The sequence below is a fragment of the Vicia villosa genome, linkage group LG6 (genome assembly GCF_029867415.1).
Source record: "Vicia villosa cultivar HV-30 ecotype Madison, WI linkage group LG6, Vvil1.0, whole genome shotgun sequence".
Taxonomy (NCBI): Eukaryota; Viridiplantae; Streptophyta; class Magnoliopsida; order Fabales; family Fabaceae; genus Vicia; species Vicia villosa.
Genome location: NC_081185.1, coordinates 128,525,010 through 128,546,907, shown reverse-complemented (window position 1 = coordinate 128,546,907; position 21,898 = coordinate 128,525,010). Strand labels below are relative to the sequence as shown.

The following is a 21,898-nucleotide window of genomic DNA, read 5'->3' as shown; positions in this document are numbered from 1 at the left end:
TGGATATGTTGGATTTCAGAAGTTATAAATATTTGTCTTTATATTTCTTTTTAGGACAGCCTTCAGAATATACTTTAAAAGTTAGAGGGAAGAGGTGACAATCTTAGTATAGAAACTTAGAGAGTTAATGATAGAAATTCCTTAAAGTTCTTAGAATTTGGAGAATGTTATAAGGTATCTAATGAGATTATGAAACACCTCTGAATACCATGTTTTTTCCTGTGATTAATGTATATAGAGTTTGATAGATTAAGAAATACTTGAGTGAAAAAAAGGTGTGTTATTGGGAATTAGAGTGACTATTTTCTTGTAACTCTTTACAATTTTTTGTAACTGTTTTTATAAGAATAGTGCATCAAAGAGTTGATCTCTCCTTCAGATTATATCAATTTGATTGAACGGGATAAACTACTTTTTTTTTTATATTCCCCTTGCTTGATGGGGAAATGCTTACACTGATTGCATGTTATTTTATTGTTTGAAATTATTTATTTGATTTTCATTGTTTTTTGTTCCACATATTTTTATCATCAACAAAATAATATTATTGTTAGATTTCAATTGTAGTTTAGTGTGCATGAAGCTTTCAAATGCGCAAGAAGAAAATTTATATCAATACTCCTAAAAAATCACAAATGCTAACATCTCCGGCTACTTAGTATTAAAATTAAATAATTTTTAAAAAAAATTAATATAGTTTTTTTACTTATGTGTTGTGCTGAAGGGTCTGTTTGGTAAAAATAGCAGTTGACTGATAAGTTAGCTAATAGCTTATAGCTTATGACTGATGACTGATGACTGGTGGCTTATAACTTATAGCGGATGGTTGAGACTGATAGCTTATAAACTAATTGAAGTGTTTGGTAAAATTAGCGGTTCAATTAACTTATAAATGTAAAATGACATCAAAGATATTTAATTTATAATTATTTATTTTAAATTAAAATAAATTATAAGGGTTAAAAATAATTTTAATTAAAATAATAAGGATAAAAAAGGAAGAAAAAATAATAAGCTATAAGACATAAGCTAAAACGCTATTTGAAATAACGTCTGAAAAATAAGCTATAAGCTAGTAAAATAAGCTATATGCTCGTGATGAAAAGACCTTTACCAAACGGGTCTAAATTATCATATGAGCTTATAAGACATAAGACATAAGACATAAGCTCGAAAACATGTCTTACCAAACAAAGCCTAAGTGAACCTACAATATATAAAATAATTTATAAAAAATATATTTCTATTATTTCTAAAACGATGTAACACATTTGTTGGGTGTGAGAGAGATAATTCAACTGATATTTGTTAGTTTAATTAAATGAATGCGTTATTTATCTAGAGTTTAACATGTACCAACAAAATTTCTTTATATTTTTTTATAATGTATAATGTACTATTGTAATTGATACTTTTTAATTATAAATTTAGAAAAAAATTACTCTTCTTAAAAAATATATATTGTGTACTTGTCAAAAAGTGCAGGTGTGTGTGGTTTTCTTACGTGGGTAGAGGATACTCAGAGGCCTTAGTAAGTTAGAGTGGTAAGGATTGGTCCGTGGCGGCGAGAGGCCCTGTAGGGTAATCTTTATGGTATTACGATGGTAAGAGAGGTCAACTCATGTGAGGTGAGAAACTTTGTGTTATGTTGCATTATGTATAAGATATGATATGCCCTTCACCCGTTACAAGAGAGATTTTATAGAGGTAAGTTCTACGGAAAATACATATGACAACGGCTGTGAAAGGAATGCCATTACGGTTAATCAACCGTGGTGAAGTAGGGTGTGATTGTAAGTGTGTTGTTTACAACTATTGTCCATTGCTCGTTGTACTAAACTAGAAAGTGCGTTATCTATAACTACGATTTTATTTAACAACCATTGTAAAATTGTTTAAAGGTCATGGGTTCAATACCCTGCAACTCCATTTTTACGTTTATTATTCTGGATAGCGCTCTACTCGTAACAATAGTTGTATGAAACAACCATTATGGAATTGTTTGTTTTTTTAATATATATATATATATATATATATATATATATATATATATATATATATATATATATATATATATATATATATATTCTTATTTTATAGAATTCCCAATTTTTTAACTTGAATTTTTCTGAATCGTATCAAATTAGAAATATTACATCAGAAACAAAAACAAGAACAGAGTCATTTGTGAATCATATCTGACCAAAAATTGTATTACATTAAATCCAAAATTGTATTAAGAATAAAAAAATTGTATACTATAATAAAACCAAAATAGCACAAAACAACCTACAATTTACACATCATTACATCAAATAATAGTATCTTGGTGTCTTTGTGTCTTGACTTGAATCATCTATAATTTCAAATAATAATACTTGTTGGTAAACAACTTTAGAACAAATTGTGATTATAGAATAAAAAATACTTACTTGTTAATTTTCCCATATGCCTTCTTGATGATCATTATGGATATCATGCACATCATCTGTATCAACTTCTTCATATGAAGTAGGAACTTATGTTGCGTAAGAAGGAATGGAAGGAATATCAAAATTTTCATCACTGTGAGAAATGTATTTCCTTGGAGAATAATTAACCATCTCCTCGATAAGTCTAAAGGGTCTGTCACATAAAAATTTTGTTTTGCTTGAGTAGCCATGATAAATGGTTCGTTCATATAAGTTGTCTTGTCAAGGTCAACCCTTGTGAATTCTAATTTATTAGTCTGTACACCATTGTTATTGGGAATCCACTTGCATTTAAGCAAAGGCCCTTTGAAAACAATATAATCAATCTCCAAAATCTCCTTAATGACATCATTTAACGCTTAAGATGCCAATATAGGATTCTTATCTTTCGAACTAGAGAAATAGATGGATTCAGCTCAACCTTCACCCCTACTATTTTGTATTGTACTAAAATCATCTTTTGCTTTTGTATAAAAGGAAAAATTATTAATGTCGTATGAAGTCCAAGTTATCACATTAAATTTTGGCATGTACTACAACCATTTAATTATCTCGGATGCACTATTATCATTAGAAATATTTTCATTTAACCAACTTATGAATTTCTTGTTATGCTCTATCGACAACCACTTGTCTCTCATTCAGGGATATTTTTTCTTCATATCTCTTTTTTGAGTAACTATGTAAGGTTGAACTTCGTCAAAATTATTCAATATAGAGAAATGTGTTTGGAGAGCTATACCCCGAACCATTAACTTCAATATCTTCTGGTAGTATTTGATTCAACAAATCAAGAAATTTCATGAAACTTTTATCCGACCACCCATTTTTTGCCTTCAGATTAAAAAAAATTTAACAACGCAAACAATCGTTTAAAACTTGTGCACCCCTTATATAAAGGCGCATCCTTATCACTAAATAAAGTATCATAAATATGAACTGTCACAAAAGATTATTATCCCATATCACGGATCATATCGTCTAGTCGGTCATCCATAGCTTCATCAACTTCATGCATTTGTGACGTCACATTTCGACCTTTATCCACTACTCCATGTCACGTCCTTGTTGTATATTTTTCACATATTCCATTACAATATAAGTGATATAATATTTCTTTCTTTAAACCTTGTTTTTTATTCTCGCAATTAACACAAGGACAATAAAAGAGTCCATTATTTTCGAGAAGATTGTGTTATGCTAATTTAAAGAATTCAAGAACTCGTTTCTCATACATTGAACCTAATCTATTAGCTTTCATCTAACTATGATCCATAACTAATTCAGAAAAGAAAAGCGAGATTTCTTTCTTCATTTGCAATATGATTATAACAACAAAACAAAAACAAAAACATAGCCTTACAACAACAAATACATCACAGCGCGAGAACGAGACACATGGCAACATCACATAGCCTTATAACAACCAAAACATAAAAAAAATGAATAAAACCAAAACACAGAGTAATTAAATTGCAGCAAAACAAAAATCCACAACACATGAAGGAAAATTTCACTACTGCACGAGAGAGGCCAAGAAATGAACAACGAAAGATGAATAATGAACAACGAACATAAAAAGGTAACGTACCATACTTCAAAGAGGAGGAAGAAGTCAAGAAATGAATGAAGATGGTGAAGATTGGACGTTCCAAGATATGAATGAAGATGGTGAAGATTATACATTCCAAGAAATGAATGAAGATTTCACTATCACTGTCGTCTATTTCACTAGGTCATGTGTTACGAACAATAAAAGAAACTTTTATGTTTTAATTTTGCAGAAAATAATTTCACCATAGTTGTTTGAACCAACCGTAGTGAAATATGGCACATTAACCACAGTTGATTAAAATAATTGTAGTTAAAAGTGTTTCAATTTTTATTTAACAATAAATGTTAAGGGCATGTGCTTTTTTTACCAAAAAAATAAAAAAATGTTGATGTTGAGATTCGGAGCTTATAACCTTTAATCTCTGACCATGATTGAAATTAAGATCGGTGATGAAAAGTCTTTTAATAAAATAAAAAAAATTAGGCGCCCATTATGTTACTAAAGGTATATTTTATAGTAGTGGGTCATTGGAGCTAGGGTTTTATTGGGATTGATCACCGTCCATTCAGTCAGTGGTAGACGGTTGAATCCCTATTTTTTAAGAGGACGTGGATCAACTATAAACTTTAACTTTCTCTCTGATCAAGAAACACCTTTCTCTGCGTTTCTCATAAATGAATGAGTGAGAAACACTTAGATCAGCGAGGTAATTCCCATTAGGAAACGACATGGGATCATCGCCGTGTGAGAGCTACAACCCTCTTGCCTTTACTAAACCTTTTACAAATATAACACTACATATTTATATGAAACTTATAAGATGATGAACACTTAGTTCATAAATATTCCCTAAATTTGTTTCCAAATGCACTAAACTTTAACAGCATATTAAATCGAACTGCCATATTGTTATTAGAATAACTACCTAACATCGCATGGCAATCATGTGAGAAAAGAAGCTCAAGTTACTATATGACCATGATGAATAGGCCTTCTTCCCTTTTGTGCAAAACATATAACAAATTCACAAAAAGGGACCACCTCACAAGATGCTGAGAGTGAAGCTTCATATCCCATACTGCACATGTTTATAGACGTGTAGAGCCTTTTCAACATATAAAAAATATAACAATATTCGTCATCATTTTTGGTAGACATATCTTAAAACGTCAATATGAGATAAAGATACTATAATGTGGCATGCAAACTTACCACACCATAATGATCTTAATCAAAGATAAGTCAATGGTCTGGAAGAGTAAAGGGACAAGCTACTAAATCATTATTATTGCCCAATTACTATGTGATCCCACTGTCTTGAATGCAATTTAAGTTTTGTCCTGTTCCTAAAACTAAACAATTAAGTACTCTACTCTATTTTCTTCTTCTTTCTATTTTAAATCAACATCTATGCTATAATGTGGAAAATGAAGTCCATAGCATTTATTTGGCCTTCAAATTAGGCTAAGCATATGGGCCAGTAATGGCAGAAAAAGAGTGACAAATTCTTAAAATCATGAAAAGGATAACACACTGGAACCAATGTAAAAGACACAAATGTAAGTTCAGAAGATTCTGTTAGTATTTAACCTTTGCTACATTATTGCAGTGTGGCCAAAACAAAAAATTCACTCCAAATAGGAGAGACATTCAAGTAGGAATTAATTTTTTATCCAATTAAAATAAAGTAATAGATGTACGTCTCTGATCTCTCCATTTTGAGAGCTAAAATCATTCATGCATCGTAAATTATTTATTTAAATTATATAATTATAATAATAATAATAATAATAATAATAATAATAATAATAATAATAATTCATTAATTAATTACTTAATTAGAATATTTGACAAATAATTACTTTATCAATTGTAAAATAATTTTGTTTCTATATATCAATTATGGGAATTAATTATAGTAATTGATTAATTGTTTAAACTATGATGGTTAATTTGTGGGTAGTCCGTGATGAGTTTTTTTAGAGAATTAAACTATTTTATTTCATCTTAAAATAAAATGATCAACTCATAACTATTTTATTTCATCTTAAAATAAAATGATCAACTTATGTAAACATCTGATACAAGAATTAAGGATTTGTTGTTGTTATTGTGGGTGTTGTTGCTAATGACTTGACTTGCTTTCATTCTTATTTTTTTATTTTTTTAATTAAGGAGGGACGAGAGAGCAAGTATCATAGCTAAGAAATTCCTGACTAAGGTTGACTCCTAGTCTAGCAAGTACATCCACATACGTACTAGCTTCTCAATACACATGGATCAATTTAAAATCCAAGTCTCGACGCATTTTACATTTGATCTCCTGGAGTAAACTCAGACTTCTCTCGTTGTCACGTTCTCTTTGATAAGCGTATTATACACTTTGATGCAATCAATATGAATCTTAACTTTTTAACAATCTTTGTTAACAATCAAATTGATACCTTCCAAAAGCCTCATAATTGTGCTACTATGACCACACACCTCCTAAGCCCTTTGCAAACCCTTTAATCTAGTTGCTCGAATTATTCCTCATAACACTATCACACTCTGCTCTCCCTAACTTGTGGACTGCTCCATCAGTATTAAGAGTGATAAAATCACCATCAGGTGGACTCCATCAGATTTGAGTTGAAATTATCTGTTGCAGGGCAACCTTATGCTGCATAATCGTACTCATATTATACTGATGTATTTGCACTAGAATCACATCAGCAAGATTATGCGGCATAACGTATATGCCACGTACATTCGTTGATTTCTCAAATGCCAAATTGTGTGACAAATTGTTGTCCGGATTGACTGCCAATTATCTTGATTCCCCATGCTACTCAGATTCCTGTTCATGTTATTGTGTAACCAGTCCTGTAGGTTCCAGTTACAAAATTTCCTCCAATAGTTATTATGAACTAATCTCCTCGAAACATGCTTTACCGCAATCTCTTAAAACACGAGTAGTAGTTTCCTCCAAATGTGTACATTTGATACAATAAAAAAATAAATTCCTCACCGATGAAGCACCTGCTTAGTTTTGATTCCATCTTGATGAACCATACAAATAAATACTACGATTCTTTCTAAAACTTTAATTCTCCAAATAAGACTCGATTTATCCTCTTCACTTATGTTGGTGAAGCTGTTGAAAGCAGATGCAATTGTAAAATCTCCATTACAAAAGTTAAGTATTTTTCATTAATTAATAATATTACTCTAATATTATTTTTATTGATTAAAGGGTTCTTCATTGCACCCTTAATACAAGAGAGTTCAAGTTTAATCGAAACACATCAAATGCATAATGTTGTAGTCATTTAAAAAGTAATTACTTTTATAATTTAAAAAAAAAATTGTGACAAATAAATTATTAAAAAATTAAAATTTTATTTAATCTTTTTATTCCTTATTTATAATAATTTGTACTTAAGTTATTCTTTATTAATAATAACTTACTCTAATTATATTATAAATAAATATTTTTTAAAAATAAAATCAAAAAATTTGGAATATTAAAATACTTCGGATATGCATATCCGAATTAAAAAATCACCTGGCTTTTTAAATTCAACGTTTAAATGAAAAAAGTTTAAAGAAGGGTGATTTCGGATATGCATATCCGAAATAATTGAAAATTTGATATGGGTGGCTTCGGATATGCATACCCGAATGGTATTTTAGAGTTTTCAGGGGTTGTTTTTCACCCAAATATGGCTTTACAAAGAAATTCCCATTTAGAAATTGTCAATAATCATGTAAAACATTCGAATACTATTATTCATCAACGATGCCAAGAAAGAAAGTTGAAGAATAATTAATAGAGTAGAATAGAATGTAAGACCAAGCTATATTACACCAAAAAAAAACCATGTAAATCAAGTCAGTCCCCCTATTGTATCCAGTGTGAACTTAGCTTCAAGAACCGTTTCTAGTCCAAGTGGATGCATCTGATGCAAAACTTCCAATGACTAAAAACTTACAGCAGCTACATATTGATACACATACTGTTTGATGATGCCTATACAAATCATACGTCAGCTATTTTCTTGAAGAGTGTGTAAGCTACTTTCTTGAATGGTCCCATGAGAGCAGCTCCAATTTTAAAATGACAATTATCCATAAAATCCAACTGTTACATTTTCTTAACCTCTTCATAGATGGAATTGAAGAGTTCAGTGGAAAGATACCTCTCACCAAAACTAGGAAAAATAACCTTTCAAATATGCAAAATAAGAGGAAAAGGAAGTGTCAGCATTAAGAACGTGAGAACAATTTATTATGTAGAGCAGCACAACAGAACATCTAGATGCATGCATTATGTACACACTACTATTCCAAATTCACAAAGCTTCATTTTATTATCAACATTTAAGGCAATTTGCCTATTATGCAACACATAAATTGCACATGAGATAACCATCCTAAGCAAGAAAAGAGAATTACAAAATATTTTAAGAAATTAACTCTCACCGTTATAAGTTTCCCAGAATTTTCAGGCCGTCTTGCTAAAGTTATTGCAGCTGCTGCTGCTGCTCCTGAAGAAATCCCAACCTAAACAGAAATTTGAAAAAACATTATAAAACCTGGGGTGTTCATTTTATCCGGATAGGTGAGATATCCATAACCAAGGACGAATCTCAAAATAAATCAATCTAGGGATGAAAAAATTAATCTGGGACGAATTCAAAAATAATCGCATCTCGCCATTTTTATATTTGTGTAAGTATTTTTAGAAATCTTATCATGACATATCTAAATGACGATGTCTAAGGACCAACTGAAACTTGTGGGATACTATGTAGAGTCATTGGAATGCCTAAGACTTTAATTACAATGGATTTCCACCAAAATTAGTTTAACTTATTTGTCTCAACAACTATTTTATGCATTCACTCTCAATACTTTTTTTCTGTCTCAAGAACTATTTTACGTATATATTCTGAATACCCTATCAGCTTTCATTATAGAATAAAGGGTTAAATAAGTTTTTGGTCCCTATAAATATTGCAGTTTCATTTTTAGTCCCTCCTTGCCTTTAGGCAACGGTTTTAGCTGGTTTTGGCAACGGTTTTTTAGTAAAAACCGTTGCCTAAAGGCAGGGAGGGACTAAAAATAAAAACTGCAATATTTATAGGGACTAAAAACTTATTTAACCCTAGAATAAATCATCAATTCAGTCTTTGAATTTTCACTTCTTCAATTTATTCTTTAAACTATATAAATATAATAAGTAGTCTCTAAAATATATAAAATCCATCAATTTAATCCCTGCAAAAAAGAAGCCCGAGAATAAATTGAAGGATTTTCATATACATAAGGACTATATTGAAAAACTTCATATACTTTAGAGACTATTAATTATATGCATATCGCTAAGAATTAAATTGATTAGAAGATAATAATTATAGATTAAATTGATGACTTATTTTTCATTACAATGTCACTTTGTTGTATTATATTATACTAAGGAAAATGAGCTTTCTGTGCAATTGTACTATATTCTAAAACATCTCAACATTTATCTATGTGATTATAAATATGTCTAATAACAATAGAGTATTGTTACACCTTATGCCTTAAGAAAGACTAGAGGGTTGAATTGAGTATTGTGCTTTAAACAATGAAGTATGGTTTTTAAAGCTTGTTTGGTGAAATTTTCATGAACTGATCAATCAATATGCAAATAACTAAATCCGACTGTTCCGTATTTGTTAACTTATCACCCAATGAATCTTCAGCAGCACAGTGGCAAGTTTTACGCCTTGCTAGTAATCGGGGGTTGCGAAATTGATTCTTGTGGGACCATGATTTGTGTTTTTTTACATTTATTGATTGCCCGCCATGATTTATATTTTTACATTTATTTACTGTATTTTCTTCCCCAGAATAATCTAGTCAAGCATTTAACCTCCACAGAAATGGTAAATTTGAAGTCAAATTAACCACTAGACCAAAAAAGAAAAAAGTATATAAAATTTTTAATAATTTCATATATATGTTTTCCGTTTTTCATGGCCCCAAAAATAAAATCAACCAAGCTCAGCCACTTGCATTTAGCAAAAATAAAACTAAGGATGAAGGTCCAACCAACAACTAAATTGAATTTTGGATACCAAACAAAATAAAATACAGATGACCTACTTCAGTTTCTATCCAAACCACACAAGTTTAAAATGCCAAAATATTGCAAAACTTAGCCCGTAATCCGCATTAAAATATGAAACATAAAACAAATCATGTAATTAATTTGAATTATAACTAACCAGTAATCCTTCTTCCAATGCTAATCTCCTTGCCATTTCAATTGCTTCAACATTTGTAACCTGTGTCAAGATAATTGAATATGCAAAATAATCTACATACGTTAATAATGAAGATGAAATATTATAGCAATAGCATTGCACAAAGAAAATAAAGAAGCCACCAAAGCAACAACTAAATAACTAAGATGAATGAATAACAACTTAATCATATGAAGATGAGTACAGACAGAGTATCACCAAAAATAATGCAAAAGCAAACTATATGCCCAAACAGGTTTGTCTGACCACAAATAAAATGGCAAGTTTGCAATCGAAGGGTAATCAGTTTTTCCATCTACCTTGACAACCTCATCGAGCAGTTTGACATCCAAAATGCTTGGTATGAAACCTGCAGCAAACTCTCCGATACAGTCAAAAACTTAGAAAATATGTTTCAGGTGGATATGAAGGGAGAAAACATGAAATAGTAAGAGCAATTATTCATAAATTTTGGAAAAGATCCATACCTGGATTGTCTCCGGAGATTATACTTCGGTCTGCAGGCTCCACCCCAACCACCTAGTTAAAACCATATATGGCACAATTTAATGCTTGATGAAGATACTAGAGCAGATAAGGCTTCACTTGCACTTTTAATTGAGAAGCATGCAGAAATAATTGTGAAACAGATGTCAACTACATCCAGTTATGTTGCATAATTGGAATCTTTACAATAAGATGTTGGTCAATTTATGGTTTGATTGAATGTATGCTACAAATATAATAGCCATACTAATACTAATAGTCTATGTACTTTTGGATCCTCTTTCTTCCTTTCCTCTCCCCCATCCAAGGGTCCCAACACAGAAGTACAAAAACATGGAGCCAAGTTCCTAGAGAACTAAGTATGAGAAATCTATTACAGAAGTTATCATCACTCTTGATTCAAATTCAATAAAATTTGTGTAAAAATTCCTTTTAATACAAATAATGTGCAGATTATGGAATTTGAATTCACAGCCTGATATAGTGAATTCATCCTGATATAATGAATCCGGTGCTGGAGAGCAATAAGAATATCATTCAATTTGAAAGAGCTAAGTGCATATAAAAGAATAATCAAACCTTTATTTCTTTGTTCATCAATTTCAGATACCGTCCTGTGCCTGTAACAGTGCCTCCAGTTCCAATAGCAGCAACCAATACATCAACATTACCCATGGTATCCTCCCATATCTCTGGCCCTGTAGTTTCGAAGTGGATCTGTAATTTAGGCATATAAATCTCAAAAACATGTAAATAAATGTGTTGCAACTTCTATTAAAAGGTGAAGATCTCATTTAAGATGGATTGAGAATTAACCTTTGTATTATTCTTATTATCAAACTGTCGAAACATGTAAGCATTGGACGTGTCGTAGACAATTTCTTCAGCTTTGTCAATGGCTCCTTTCAGACCCTTCTCGGCATCAGTCAACACAACCTCTGCCCCAAACGTGCGTAAAAGAATTCTCCTCTCAATATTAACGGAGGCAGGCATTGTGACTATCAGTTTATACCCCTTAGTTGCTGCAACAAAAGCAAGGCCAAGTCCGGTATTTCCAGTTGTTGGTTCAACTAAAACAGTCTGCACAAATTCAGAATCAGGAAGTTAAGGAAAATCCAAGGTTCAACAGCTTAGAACAAATCATTACATCATATAATACAAGAATTTTTTAGATACCCAAAAAATATTCACAACATACCTTTCCCGGCGTAATTGCTCCATTCTCCTCGGCATCAGCCAACATGCTATACCCAATTCTGACATTTTGAACAATAATATATATTAACAGATGATGTATCTCCAGTTTGATGGTCAAACTAAAAAAGCAAATTGCAAAATACAACTCTTCTATCAAATCAAATAAATAAATAACAAGCTTCACTTGAATCAAAATAAAAAATAATTGGACAAATTAGTGCTCTTTAATGTGGAGAAATTTCTTATGATACATGTAGTGATATATATGCAAAGAGCCCACTAGGGGCAAGGAGACCATGCCGCCAACAAGGGGCGATGGAAACGTACCGCCCACAAGAGAGATAACCTCGCCCGCGACACTCTTCACTCGCCCAATATCGGGAAATATGGGAAATGACATGTGTTGGTCAGAGATAATCCAGAAAAAGAGTCAAGGGAATAACCCACGTCTCCCTAGAAAATAGGGATTCACCGGTCAACTACCATTCCTAGGTGGGTGGTTTCTATTTTCGAGAAACCCTAAATCCAAGCCCATAAGCCTTTATAAATTCCTCAACTCTAGGATTGAGGAGGATGTTCTAAATTCACCAAGAAATACCCCTAAAATACAGAGTTTCTCAATCCTCGTGAGCTTGCTCTCACCTCAGACCTCACAGAAAACACTTCAAGCAGAGCTTCTCACCAGTTCCATAACTAAAGCACTCATAACACGCACTCTCACCAACATACTCGATTAGTTCCTTCAATTTATTTTAAAAAATGAGCTCTGAGACGAGTTGAAATGAAATTACCTGTCCTTGACACTTCTGCAAGGCTCCATGGATTCGAGTTTAGCAACAACGTCTGCTACACATCCTTCTGTAACGTTATTCAGATATATCATCGGTGTATTCCCAATCAACTGCATTACATTCAATTTTTCAAATGTAAATCAACTATAACTGCCGAAAATTAGTGTTTTTGAAATAACGAATTATTGAAATTAAACGAAATGGATGTAGTTTGTGAAGGTAATTTAAGTACCTGAGTGACGTCTTCGGCAATGTTAACGGCTTCGAGTCCTTCTCTGGTGGTAGAGTGGAGTGGCGGAGTGGAAGAAGTAGTGGATACAGTGGCGGTGGCGGAAATTGTTCGCCGGAAATGGCTGTAGGGTTTGATGTTACAGTGGAATTGAGTAGTGAAAAGGCGGGGACGAGGAAGAAGTGTTGTAGGAGGTGAAAAGCATGAACATGGTGATGAAGAAGATGATAGCGCCATTATCGTTGTTGAGATTTATCATGGGTTTTAAATTTTTATTCTTTGATTATCTATTTCATTTTGAATTAGGACTTTGGGCCAAACGGTTGGGCTCCTTTTACACTTTGAAAAATTGGAAACTTATACCCTCTACCCTACAACTTTACCTTCACCCTATGCAAAGAATGCAAAATATAAGTTTTGGGTGATTATATGATATTGCTCATTAACAAGATGATGTTGATCCCTAAGATGATGATCTAACATAAATTATCCAAATTTATTTATTTACAGATATATCTAACCCAACCTGCAACAATTTATATACTTTTGGTTTAGGTATTGGGTATAAATTTTTCAACTCGTAAAACCTGTTTACTAAACTCTTAAATATAGCATTAATGATTTCTTTTTTAATATTATTATTTTAAATAAAATATAAAACTAACATCTCAGTGCTAACCACAATTTTGTCAAAAAAATAGGATGGAAATGAGTCAAGTCGAGTCGAATTTGTCTCATCTCGACTCGACTCATTAAGAATTGGTTCAGCTCGAAATTCGACTTGAGTTTGACACAAACTCTTTTTAAATTTTAACTCTGACTCATTTTAAATTCACGAACAATTCAATTCAACTCGTTAGGTTCATCTCATTAGGTTCAACTCGTTTGATTCACAGACTTATAAGTCTTTTTTTTAATTTAATTTTTTTTAATATATTTGACATTATAAATTATAATTTTTTAAAAGAAAAAATATTGAAATAAAATAAAAGTCATAAGATTAAAAGAAAATAAAGGGTTGAGATTTGGAGAGTATATATATATATATATATATATATATATATATATATATATATATATATATATATATATATATATATATATATATATATATATATATATATATATATATATATATATATATATCGATCGAGTTTACTCATGAGCCTAACAAGTTGAATTATACATAGTTCAAGTTCAACTCATTTAGTTAATAAATTTAGTTTTTTGGCTTATATTCAGCTCATTTGGTTCATTAACTAAGTTCAACAATTTAGTTTTCGAATTGAATTTCAAATAATATTCGAGTTGGTTCGGTTCATTGTCAGCCTTACTACTAGATAAATGAGTTTAAGTGATTCTAAGACTAAGTGTTTGCTTATTATCTTTTGCATCATTTGCAACTTACTTATTTTATGGAAATAACATGTCTTGTGGAATTTTCTACTATTATCAAATAATATGTTATGTGGATGAATCTTATTAGACATGTTGAAGTATGCCTTAAAATCTTTGTTGATGAAGAGAAAGAAAACATATTTGGAGATTACATAAACAAGAAAATTGGAAAATCCAAGTCAAAGGTTCAGAAATGGCAACAAAAATGATCAAAATGCATATGAGCCGCGACGACAGCCCGTGGAGCTCGAGCGGCGGCCAAAGTCAGAGTAAAGAAGTGGTTGGTCGGAGTTCGGCGGTGGATTTTAAGTAGGCGGCGCACCACGACAGTGGGTTTCCGGCGGGCGGTTGGAGGTATGGTGGAGTCTGTACGGTCCGTGTCAGGTTTTTCCGTACGATTTAGGGTTTTTCTGATATTTCAGCCATTTTTCTCGGTTCGCATGTTTTTTGGACTTTTCGCTTCAGTTAATGGACCCATTTGTAAATGGGTGGTGTTTTGGACTTTATTTGTTGGATTTTAACAATTATAAATATGTATTTTATTCTTTTCTTCTGTTATATTTTTTACGTATTGGTTTTTTTTTTTAAAGGTCATCTATTTTGATTGTTATTGTTCTTGTCCCCACATATCCAATTCTTTGATTTGACTTGAACCTGGTCATTTTCGCAACAAGTGGCGCCCACCATGGGGCAAAGGAATGTTGTTTACAAGTGAGCATCATGGTTAAATGGGAGATCGAGAAATTTTCCAAAAACAACAACTTTGGGTTGTGAAAAGTAAAGATACAAGCAATTTCAATTCAAGAGAAGTGTGGTGATGCTTTAAAGAGTGAGACATTTATGCTTGCAGCCCTTACACAAGCACAAAAGACCGAGGTGGTGGATAAGGCTAGGAGTGTCATAGTCTTGTCCCTCAGGAATAAAGTTCTAAGAAAAGTCATCAAGGCGAATATTGCAATTGCGATGTGGGAAAAACTTGAATCTTTGTACATGACCAAGTCTTTGGCTCACAGGTTGTGTCTAAAACAAAAACTCTACTTATTCCAAATGGTGGGATCAAATCCATAGTGGAGCAGTTGATAGAATTTCACAAGATTATTAATGATTTTGAGAATATAGAAGTGAAGATTAATGATGAGGATAAGGCTCCACACTTGTTGAATTCATTACTCATATCCTTTGAACACTTTAAGTATGTCCTTCTTTATCGTAAGGAATGTATTATCACTTTGGATGAAGTTCATACGGTGTTAGGTCAGTGATTTTATGATTGGCAACAATTTTGTTAAAACATGTATTACGGACAGATGTTGAGCAAGATGTCGTGACATATTGATTAGACATCGTATCAGACTGAGTTTTTACTTCTAGAAAGGTATCGAATTTGAAGAGTGAAGATAGTTGGGTCATAGACTTAGGCTGCTCTTATCACAAGTGTCTAAGAATATAATACTATGAAACTTTGAAGCTAGAGCAAGGTGGAATAGTTCACCTTGGTGATAATAAGGCTTCTAAGGTTCATGGTATTGGTATGTTTACACTTAAATTGTTTGATCATCATGAGTTTCTTCTTCACAACGTAAGTTATGTTCAAAAACTCAAGCAAAATTTGTTATTTATAAGTATGTATGATGATCTATGCTATTGCACTAGAGTTGAATGTGGAGAGTTAATGATGTCACATGGTGAAATTATTATTGCTAAAGGGTTTAAAATATGTGGCCTATATATTTTAGAAGATTTAAATATTGTTGTTCATTTATTATTAACTAGTGGAGACTTTCATACAAGAAAGAGCTAAGATATTTGAGGTCAAGGTTAAATGATAGGCTGAAATTTGTTTTAGAACAATGTAATGAATTTTGTAGAATACAAGGGATAAAAATGCTTATGACTGTTAAGTTATTATTGAGTTTTTTAGGAGAGTTGATGTAAAAGCAACTTACTTGGTTGACAGAGAATTTCTTCAGTGGAAGAATAGATAAAACCAAAGGATACATCTTTTAGAAACATAACGGAGAAAATTTAGTTTGAGGTGGAGTTTCCTACTATAGATACTAGTAGTAGTGAGGAAACAGTTATAGAGGTCCTTGATTATCATTTGACTCGTGATAAGATAAGGGGGAGATTGTAACATCTTAAAGGGACGAGTATGTTAGCCTTGGTTGTTATGCTTTGAATGTGGCTGAAGGGTTGCAAAATTTAGAAAGAAGGACCTTGGTTGAATGAGGCATTTTGAAATGTGAAGTCAACAATGGTTGAAGAACCATGCTTGTGGGCTTGTTTAAATACATAGGCCAAAAAAGGTGATTGGAAACAAGTGGATGCAAGTGGCGAGATCAAGGTTCAAGAGTGTCTTGAATTTGATCAAAATTATTGATTAGAGTTTCAATATGGTAGAGAGCGACAAGGTGGTTGATGGATAAATTCACATCACCACAGTTTCAAGTCAAGGTGGTTATTACTGAAGTACGACTTAAAACCTTTGTTGATGAAGAGAAAGAAAACATATTTATAGATAGCATAACCCAGAAAATCGGAAAATCCGAGTAAGAGGTTTAAAAATCGGCAAAAGGTTGGATCAGGAGGTGCTGGAATCGTACTACAAAAAATTGGCTTTAAAAAGAAGATTGAAGACAAGAAGAAAAGCTGCCAATTCACACTACAAAGCTTATGCTGAAACGCTGCACAATTCTCTTTGATTTATTCTTTGTATAGTTGTGTAAAGCAAGTGACCTTTTGTTCGTTAACTTGCACTAAGTGAGATTTTGTTCATATACTTGCTTAACACTTTTGTGTTATTTTTTTCTACTCAAATTTGTGTAATCTGCTTTCAAGAAGCATTTTTGTAAACACAACCTTTGTAATTCAACTTGTGAGTTGATGGTTCCCTAAGTGACATCTTTGGCAATGTTGAAGGCGTCAAGTTCTTTTTTGGTGGTAGAGTACACTGGCAGAGTGGAATCCATGGCGATCGCAGCAATTGTTCGCCGGGAACGAGTGTAGTGTTTAATGTTACCATTGAATTGAATAGTGAAAATGCGGGAACGAGAAAGAAGTGTTGTAGGTAGGGGTGGCAAACGGGCATGCCCGCCCCGTTTAGGCCTGCCCAGCAAAAGCCCGCGAAAAAACGGGGCGGGGCGGGGCGGGCATATTGAAGAGTGCGGGCCTAAAACCTTGTCCCGCCCCGCAAAAAGTGAGGGCGGGGAAAGCCCGCGGGCATTAAACCTTTTAGGCCTAAAAATAGTAAAATTGTATGAAAAAGCTTATGCCCGCAAAAGCCCGCAAAAAAACGGGGCGGGGCGGGGCGGGCACATACAAGAGAGCGGGCCTAAAACCTTGTCCCGCCCCGCGAAAAAATGCAGGTAAAACGGGCTTTGCCCGCGGGCCGGGCCCGTTTTGCCACCCCTAGTTGTAGGTGCTGAAAAGCATGAATATGGTGATGATAATGATAGCGCCATTATTGTTTTTGAGAATTATTCTGTGGCAGAGTGGAATCCGTGGCGATCGCAACAATTGTTCGCCGGGAACGAGTGTAGTGTTTAATATTACCATTGAATTGAGTAGTGAAAATACGGGAACGAGAAAGAAGTGTTGTAGGTGCTGAAAAGCATGAACATGGTGATGATGATAGCGCCATTATTGTTTGAGAATTATTCTATGTTTCTAAAATATTTATTCTTTGATCATCATCTATTGCATTCCAAATTGGGGTTTTGAGCCAAAAGATTGGCTCGTTTTACACGTGCTAACCGGAAGATTTTACTCCTACGAATATATTTTTATCTATATAAAATATTAAAAAATCAAATCAAATCAAATTTACCCTTTAGTTATTCGATTTTCCTATGACAAAAACGATAGTAAAATCTCAAGTTTTACAACTTAAAAAAATGGTTAGAAGGTGAAACTTTTATCACTTGTGGATAATTATCAGTTGAGTTTATGATAATCACACGTGAAAAAATCAATTGGAAGATATTTTTTTTATCCTCTGATTTTCTTATTAGCTTGAGAATTCACAAGATTGAGAATAAAGATGCATGGTAGTGGGTTAATGTTTAATTTGTTAGCCGGAGATCGACTAATATACGAGGATCTCAACTCAAAACCTTGAATGAGATACCCTCTCAGGCAGGGTTTTAAAAAGCGGACCGCAAAAACGGCAGTACAAAAATGGCATCAGCAAATGCCGATTCCGATACCTTCATCATCTTTTTATATATTAAAGAATAAATTATCGTTAATTAATACCGCGACGGCCAAAATCAATATCGCAACATCTGGATAGACCGAAATCGCGAAAGCCTTAATACGACCGCGGCCGTTTTTTAAAACCTGGTTGTCCGGTCACAAACTTTCACCAACATGTCAACACCAGAGACTAAATATCAGCTCAGATATGAACACGGCTTGAATTTAAATATATTTGATTTCTAAGAGGAAGATAAGAAAGAAATGAACTTCAAAACAAAACAAATTTTTAGATTACGAATAACTGTGCAGCTGCTACATAAAAATCTACGTAACATGTTTGCTCGAATGAAGAACAAAAGAAGTTTTCATTGTATATTATGAGTCCTCAAGTATAAACACTACAATGTCAATGTCACTATGAAAATCACAACTATATTGTACTATATAAAAATATTCTTGCATTCTAAAAACAAAATCTCATGTATCATATCACCAAAAATTAGCTGGTGCTGGTATAGATTTACGCCCCATATCTTTATTATTACCATAAAGGGACCTAAAAAATCTCCTAGACCTGTTTGTTTTCAACTTCATGAAAGGAACCTTACGCGAAACAGCTTGCCAAATCATTTGAACAGCATCACTTTCCTTAGAAGGGAACTGAAAATCAAAGAATTTCTCAACCTCTTTCAACCTGTTCCACATTCTTGTCCATTCATCTTTGTCGATACTCCTAATGAAGTTTATCAGAAACCTCTTTTTGAGGGCGTCTCTTGTGCGAACAAATACGCAAAACTCTGAGTAGTCGAGGACGTCCTCGTACGGAAGCTCAATTTGGTCACTGATTATGACAGGGACACAGTGACTTGCAATGGCATCGAATAAGCGATTCGATGATGGTGTGTCGCCCGCTATGTTGAGGCAGAATTTTGAAGAACGCATGCCTTCTGTTGCTTTCCTTACTCCACCTTTTTGTACACTCCCAAATGAAAAATGTACATCTTTTTCGTCTTTCAGCATATAAAACAGTTCTTGCCTAGCATGGCCTCCCTGTGCATAAGAAAAGCTCAAGTTCAGTACAACTAATTGTTTTGTAAGCTAAAAAAGAAGTAACATAGAAAACAACATATCAGGATAATTCTCAAAAACTATATATTGAACCTAAGGTGTATATGTAATGAACCTAAGGTAACATTTGAGAATAGAAAGTGTATGTATATCATATATGTAATGATCTCAAGATCTTTCTTAATAGTTTCTCTTATAGTTTTTCTAAGTCTTCCTTTATCTCTAGTCGTTTGACTTCTCTCCATGTGCTCTACCATACTTGCAACAAAATCTACAATCTTTGTACCTTCTTCTACATGTTCAAACCACCTAAATCTATTTTCCACCATTTTTTTTATTACACGTGTTACTCCAACACTCTCTAATATTGCCGTTTCTAATTTAATCTTGTATAACACATTCAACGCAACATTCTCATCTCTAACCGTTCTGCATAGCATTTGTATAAGCTGGATTGGATAAATATTAAACTAAACTTGCTGCAATCATAATAAGAATTTTGAACAATAAAATACCATATAGGATGAAAATAGCTTATGCATCTCAACTCAACTGAGAGGTATGTTAGAAGCTAATCCAAACAGAGCCTAAATCAATTATGTCTACCTTAAGAATTTCAATCAGAATGTAAAGACTTAATTCTCAATTCTCATTAAAGCTAAGGAAACAACAAAACCAGCATAGACATGAAACAAAAAAAGAAAGAAAAACATAACTTACATCTTTTCTGTAAATAGCTCCTTGGAAGTAAAGCAAAGTTTTCCTGCTATCAAAACTAGATTGATCATCAACATAAGAACCAACAACATGCTTATAAGGCGCGATCACATCTTTCTCGACATTCGCTATATTCGGAGGATACCTTCCAAAATCAGACAATATAAAAGTCGCAGGCCACAGCTTCATTCTAGCATCCAACATACTATTCGGATGATGAGCCAGAATCAAATGATCCCTCCCACCAGACCTTTTCCACTCCTCTTGACTCATCAAATACCTAACCAAATTCTCTTGTAACACCCTGTTTCTACTCTTCTTTTCATGTGGTCCTATTTTGGAAAGTCTGTTATAACTGAAAGAAGAGAAAAACGGCACAAATATCACATCAGCATCACTCGAGTTCCTAACTCTGATTACCGTTCTAGCATTGTTAGGGTAAATTTGCGGTAATTCCGAAGCGAGAATATCTAGTGTTAGCCAATATTCAATACTGTGTTGTAAGTTCAAACCACCAGGGTAATGTGGTATCTTGGTTTTCATGTCAGGAAAAACTTTTTTGATTTTACCGTCTTCATCGCCTTTCCAATCTAATAATCCGAAATGAAACTCCGGAGGTAAATCGTACATGAAAATCTTTAATATATAGTTACTATTGTTATTTGATACGGTGGTGGTGTGGTGGCTGCATTTTACACTTTGAGGTGTTTGTGTTTGTTTGTTGGTGTTAACGAGAATGGCTCTGTTGCTGAAGGAAGATTCGGAGTTTCGCGATTGAGATGAATCGGAAACGGAATCCATGAAGGTGGTGGAGAGAAGGTGAGAAATGGTTTCGGAGGTAGAATCGGAGCGAGTTGAACGGAGAACGAAGAGCCATGACATGATGAATAGCATGGTTGTTGTTGTGAAGAAAAAGCATAAGGATTTTCTTGAAACGACCTTAATGGCAGAAGCGTTTCTCTCTGCCATTGTAATTGCATCACAAAAGTGAGAGATCAGAATTGTTTGTGTTAGTTTCTTAATTGGACCCACATTTGTTTATGAGTGTTTGGGATGTTCAGGCATAGCGTGAGGGTGTGGGGCCATGGTTGGAAAAGGGGGAGTTAGAGAGAAAGAATTGAAAAAGAAAATGGAAATGATGGTTTGTGTGAATGTTTTGTTGTGTGTGTGACAGTGTGGGAAGAGTTGGAAAGGAGGAGGAAGAAGAAAGCGTGAGAATAGGGTCTAACCGTGGAAGCGTTCTGAGGTCTATATGGTTTTAACTCCAATATTCATTTTTCATGTGCTATTACAATAAATGAATAGTCAGCATTACATAAAGTTATTATTATTATTATTAATAAAAAAATAAAAAGGGGTAACGTGAACTCAATGATCTCAAATTGATGGTGGACATTAGTTGATGTAATTTTTTTGAGATATGCTTCTTTGACACCATAATCTAACACTTACACCGTATTTGATACGGTTTTAAATTTTTTAATATTAATTTC

General features: G+C 33.1%; 2 protein-coding genes across 2 annotated transcripts; both read right to left on the bottom strand.

Annotated features, from left to right (window-relative positions):
* Positions 1 to 7,823: 7,823 nt before the first annotated feature.
* Positions 7,824 to 13,305, bottom strand: LOC131609964 (S-sulfo-L-cysteine synthase (O-acetyl-L-serine-dependent), chloroplastic-like). The gene is made up of 10 exons (XM_058881810.1): positions 13,029 to 13,305; positions 12,797 to 12,906; positions 12,007 to 12,064; positions 11,625 to 11,888; positions 11,388 to 11,525; positions 10,790 to 10,841; positions 10,622 to 10,671; positions 10,284 to 10,343; positions 8,491 to 8,571; positions 7,824 to 8,233 (listed from the first exon to the last, which is right to left on the bottom strand). Exons 1-10 carry the CDS (start codon positions 13,260 to 13,262, stop codon positions 8,153 to 8,155), a joined length of 1,128 nt encoding a protein of 375 aa, XP_058737793.1. The 5' UTR covers positions 13,263 to 13,305; the 3' UTR covers positions 7,824 to 8,152.
* Positions 13,306 to 18,978: 5,673 nt separating this feature from the next.
* Positions 18,979 to 21,679, bottom strand: LOC131612352 (probable arabinosyltransferase ARAD1). Its single transcript, XM_058884147.1, has 2 exons — positions 20,409 to 21,679; positions 18,979 to 19,670 (listed from the first exon to the last, which is right to left on the bottom strand). The coding sequence occupies exons 1-2, from the start codon at positions 21,372 to 21,374 to the stop codon at positions 19,110 to 19,112; spliced, it is 1,527 nt and encodes a 508-aa protein (XP_058740130.1). The 5' UTR covers positions 21,375 to 21,679; the 3' UTR covers positions 18,979 to 19,109.
* Positions 21,680 to 21,898: the final 219 nt, after the last annotated feature.